General features: G+C 37.3%; 1 protein-coding gene across 1 annotated transcript; it reads right to left on the bottom strand.

Annotated features, from left to right (window-relative positions):
- Positions 1 to 2753: 2753 nt before the first annotated feature.
- LOC114530166 (uncharacterized protein K02A2.6-like) lies at positions 2754 to 5138 on the bottom strand. Its single transcript, XM_028551747.1, has one exon. It carries the CDS (start codon positions 5136 to 5138, stop codon positions 2754 to 2756), a length of 2385 nt encoding a protein of 794 aa, XP_028407548.1.
- Between the last annotated feature and the right edge of the window lie 482 nt (positions 5139 to 5620).

Raw genomic sequence — 5620 nt, 5'->3', positions numbered from 1 at the left:
TGGGAAGCTTGCACAATATACTTCTCTTGTTAATCCCATATGTGGTCTGAAGGTCCCTCCTTATGATCTCGTTTGGAGCTTCTTCAAATTCATCACATTGGTGATCATAACTTTCCTTTGTCCGAAGACTAAAAGCAGTCTCACGAAAGTCAGTTTGCATTTGGTCAAATGCACACTGGCAATGTTGGCACTTTTGAAATGCTGCCCCAACACCTTCAAAGCAAACAAAAATGGTTTTGCAACTTAAAGCAAATCATACTTATCATACTTTCCTATACAATCCTAAATTCAGACAAAACTGACTGAATTATTTAAAACTGAGCAAGGTCTGTGATGGTATGTAGGAGGGCTACAAACAATTGCAGAATAAATCTATAATCAATTAATCCAGGTCCTTAAAAAAAATTACCTTCTTTAAATCCTGCCCAGTAATGTTGGCCAAGGGTATCACCAGTACACATCAGAACTTTACCATAGATGACCTTCTCCATGCCATTGATCTCTATTGATTAACCATTGTATAGAAGTTGCAAATCATCAAGTGGCTCAATACCATACTTCTTTACAAGATTTGCATTAGCAATGGCAAATAATCTAACAGCACATCTTTTTGATCTGAACTTTGGACATATGTTTCCAATTGTGTAATAGTACATGTCCAGCTTAGGTGTACCTATACAAAGACAAGCAAAAGAATGCAAGGCTACTAAATAATCATGGACCCTGGGCATAATGTTTTAAATGGGAATAAATTTGTCATATGGCATTAATGGCCTAATCATCAACCTTTTTTGACAGGTGGCTCGAAATGCATACATGGAGCAATAACTGTAATAATAAGCTTTAAAATAAACTAGTACCTGCATTACTGCCAATAGGATTACACACTTCAAGCTCATCATGATATAGAACTAATGACAGGGCATTTTCATGCTGCTTAAAGTATTCATCACTTTGGTAAATTTGGCCATCTTGTATGTCGTAGAACACACCCTGACTACAACACTTGGGTTTTTGTGTAACCATCAATGAGATTCTCCCATTTGAAAGCATCTGCTTCAGGCTTTGAAGAACAAGGATGTAAATGAAGTTCTCTTCCTTCTCACAAATTACTCTATTTGGTCCCTGTTTTTTCCTTGAAAGTTTGCATCCCAGTGGCACAACTCTATGCTGGACATAATTGAAATTTTCTTTGATGTATTTGGACTGCGACGCATCAGTTTCAATACCAACAAATGGATCAGGGCAGGACTCAAATAAATCTTTTACTACATCTTTTTCATCACAAGATTCCAAAACTCTTAGCACATCGCTTTTTACAGAGCTAACAACTTGTTTAATCAAAGTTTCAGTACTGTCCATAATAGACTCCATTGCAACCTGAAATGGAAATAAAATTAAATAAGGTTACTTTCTGGCTATATAAGTAGTAGCAGGGTGTGTAAGATAAGTAACTGTACCTGGGGTATCTTATTTCTTTCTTTCACTTTCAGTAAAGAAGAAGCTGCACTCCTTTTGATATCTATATCAAAGTCCTTGAAAAAAATATATAGGCAATTAGCAAATTATAAGAAATAAAAACTTAGGTGACGTTTTTCTGAACATGTCACTGCTATCCCTGTTTTCAAGATATAAGTAATAGAGTCAGCACAAAGAACAGACATTAAATTAAAGTTTTTAATTGAACCATACAAACATTCACAATTAGTTATTATTAATGTATGATTTGTCACATCTGTTATGACTAGCAGAGTTATGTGATATAGTGATTACAGAAAATTAACCAATACAAAAATTATGTATAAATTGTTCAAAAAATGTTCTAATGCATACCTGCTCTTTATTAATATGATATTCATTTTCAAAATCAGCGCTGCTAAGGCTGCTATCACTTGATTCACATGTAGCAGTAGAATCATAAACAGAGCACTCATCATTTTCATCTGCGTGATTGTGCGCATCTTCAATTCTTTCATCGGTAACCAGGAGCTTGTTGTCGTACAATTCTTTGTGATGCTTTAAAACATGCTTGTAAAAAGAGTTGTAAACTCTAAATGTTGCAGAACAGTCGTCGATGCCACACACTACTCGAAAGTTTACTTCGTTTGCATGGACAACGTTGAAATGTCTCAACAATATCCGTAACGTTAGAGCTTGGAACGAATTACATAAACGGCAATTCCAAGGTTCTGTTGTTTTTCTCTCTCCGCCTAGTCTTTCCATGGTGACTGTTGTTGACACCGGCTTTACGTAAAAAAGTATTTATTTCTAAATTGTACAACATGCTTATACCAGATGCCTCACCTAGTAACGTTAATCATGCATATTAAATTACTTAGTAACATGAATATGTTATCCTACATATTCTACATCTTCTCTTTTATCAATGAATAGCTATAATCTATAACATACCTAAGTTTAAAGAGCATAACTGTTTAAACTACTTATTTAATTTTTTTTTTAGTGTTTTCTAATTTTTTTTTTTAGTGTTTTCTAAATAAATACTGTTCAAGTTCAAATTGTCCAATAATATGCTAGTTAATAATGTTCAATTCTATTTCAAATAATCCTTATATTTAGGGTTAGGTTTAGATATACGTCCACTTCTGGTTACCACTACATTAGAGTACTTCTCTTTCTCTTGTCCTTCAGTATTTAATGATCTTTTAGATGATTCAGGAATTTCTCCAATTGCTGGGTTCTGCTCGATATTTTGCTTTTGCTCTGGTGTGTCTTCTGTTTCTTCGATATTCTTAGCCCTGTGATTTGACCACGAATGATCTTGGTTCTTCTGCAGGACGCACAACAAAACCAAGCTGATCATAACCTTTTGGTGTTTGCATTCGCACTACATCCCCACTTTCCAACGCTGGTAGAAACTTTGTCTGTTTATCATAAAATTTCTTTTGTTGCTGCCTTCTTTGACTCAAACGATCTTTAACTATCAAGTCATTAAACTGCTGGCGTTTCAGCAAGTTGTCAGAACATGGAAGCGCAGATTTCAATCGTCTCGACATTAATCTTTGCGCAGGTGATCCAAGAATGTCATCTCGTGGGGTGTTTCTCTGATTTAATAAAGCTAAGCTTATATCCGTTCCATCTCTTTTGCATTTCTCCAGCAACTCTTTAGCACTACGTACTGCCCTTTCCGCTAGACCATTACTTTGTGGATAGTATGGACTACTTGTTACGTGACCAAAACCCCATTCACGAGAAAACATTTCGAATTCTTCACTGGAATATTGTGGACCATTATCCGAATAAAGCACATCTGGAATTCTAAATCTTGAAAAAACTTCTTTTAAGTTTTCAATCACCGCTCTTGAAGAGATGTTGCTCAACTTAGTTATTTCAATCCAACCGGAAAAAGAATCTGTGACCATTGCATAATCTTTCCCATTCCAATAAAACAAATCTGTAGCCACACGAGACCATGGTCTTTCCGGAACATCATGCATTTTAAGAGGCTCGCGTTGTTGATGTGATTTGCAACTATTACACACAGAACAGGCACGGACGAGCCTTTCAATATCTTCGCTCATTCCAGGCCAGTACAGGATATCTCGAGCTCTTCTTTTGGTTGATTCGATACCTGCATGACCCAAATGGACACGCTGTAAATAATCAGATTGAAGTGACTTCGGTACCACGACCTTTTCACCTTTATAGATAACACCATCTCTCGTAGCTAATTGATCTCTGACGTTGAAATATGGTTTCAAGTCTTTTGAAACATCATTCATATTTTCTGGCCAACCATGAAGTATTACTGTTGCCAGAGTCGTCAATGTAGGATCCAAAGCTGTTTCTCGCTGTAACTCAGCCATTTTATGTGATCCAACTGGTTGCACTGTCAATACTTCATAGTCTTCATAACTATCTGCAGGCGAAGTTTGACTTAGCTGCGCACGAGATAGCATATCTGCTATGTGCAACTGAGATCCTTTCTTATAAACCAATGATAAATCATATCGCTGCAATTGTAGCATCATTCGTTGTAACCGCATTGGTGCCGTCAACAAAGGCTTCTTCATAATTATCTCCAACGGTTTATGATCAGATTCAACCGTCACATTCTTTCCCATAATGTAGTCATGGAACTTGTTGCATGCAAATGTTACGGCCAAAAGCTCTTTCTCAATTTGAGCATAGTTCTGTTCTGTTTTGGTCAATGATCGCGAAGCATATGCTACCGGTAGACCATCCTGCAAACACGCAGCTCCAAGACCGCCAAACGATGCATCGCACGTTAGTGTGACTGGCTTGCTCACATCATAGAACGGTAAGGCTGGTGCAGAACTAATCGCACTTTTGAGGTTGTCAAAGGCTCTCTGATGGACACCATCCCAAGCCCAAGGTGTATCTACATGCGTTAGGATTTGTAGCGGTAGAGCAAGTTCACTCAAACGTGGAACAAACTTCGAAAGATAACGCACCATGCCAAGAAATCGCTGTAAATCTTTCACATTTTCAGGCGTCTTCATCTCTACGATTGCACGAATTTTTTCTGGATCTGGTTTTAATCCTTCTCCAGTTAAGAGGTGACCAACATATCCAACTTCTTTCACTTTGAATTTACATTTGTCCCATTTGAGCTTCAAGTTGATTTCTCGAATTCTATCAAGGACTTTAATGAGACTTTCGTCGTGCTCCGCTTCAGTTGTTCCCCAAACTAGGATATCATCCACGATGACCTCACATGGATAGCCTTCTAATAAATGATCCATCGCTTTCTGGAATACTTCTGACGCAGACTTTATTCCAAAGGGCATACGACAAAAGCGATATCTACCATATGGTGTATTGAACGTTGTCTTCAGCGATGATTCGTAATCCAGGGGAATCTGCCAAAAGCCACTGGAAGCATCTAGAACTGTGAAGAACTTTGCATTTGGCATTCGTGCCGCTACCTCCTCAATCGTTCTCATTGGATAATGTTGCCGTTGAATGGCCAGATTAAGATCTTTTGGATCGATGCATAATCTGATTTCATCTTTTCCTTTCTTCTTCACCGCTACGAAAGAGGATACGCCAATCTTTACCATCCTTTCCAACTCCGTTTTGACCTTATTTTGCATCGCCACAGGGATTCGTCTTGGTGGTCTAATAACCGGTTTGACATCAGGATCTAGCTTCATACGATATTCCACTGGAAGTTTACCAAGATCCGTGCCAAAAACATCCTTTTAACATTCCTCAATATATGCCTTATTTATGACTGTATGAGTAACATGTGTCTTGCATGTTTCTAAATTAGATGATTGTTGTACTGAATCTGCATTATTTATAGTGACCACATTCAAATCAAGTGAGCTCTGTAAACCTATTAATGGCTCAAAGGACTGATCTATCACTTGAAACAATATATTATAAATTTCACCATTGTATTTGCAAGAAAGGTGTATTTGCCCTATTGTGCGTATTGCATTTCCACTGTAACTAATTAGCTCAACTTTCTTAGTGTAATCAATCTTATTGCAAATATTCAACAAATCTAGAATATATTTTGGCAGCACATTGCATTTAGCTCCTGTGTCTACCTTCAACTTCAATGGCTTTGATTGCACTTCAACTGTAATGCTTAATGTATCATGACTAACTGCTTGTATATTATATGCAC

This window comes from Dendronephthya gigantea, unplaced genomic scaffold (assembly GCF_004324835.1).
Source record: "Dendronephthya gigantea isolate DGI-Jeju-01 unplaced genomic scaffold, DenGig_1.0 000060F, whole genome shotgun sequence".
NCBI classification, from domain to species: Eukaryota; Metazoa; Cnidaria; class Anthozoa; order Malacalcyonacea; family Nephtheidae; genus Dendronephthya; species Dendronephthya gigantea.
This window is presented reverse-complemented; position numbering and strand designations above follow the sequence as displayed.

Coding starts and splice junctions, on each gene's coding strand:
- LOC114530166 (XM_028551747.1), bottom strand. CDS start 5,138: ATGAAGCTAGATCCTGATGTCAAACCGGTTATTAGACCACCAAGACGA.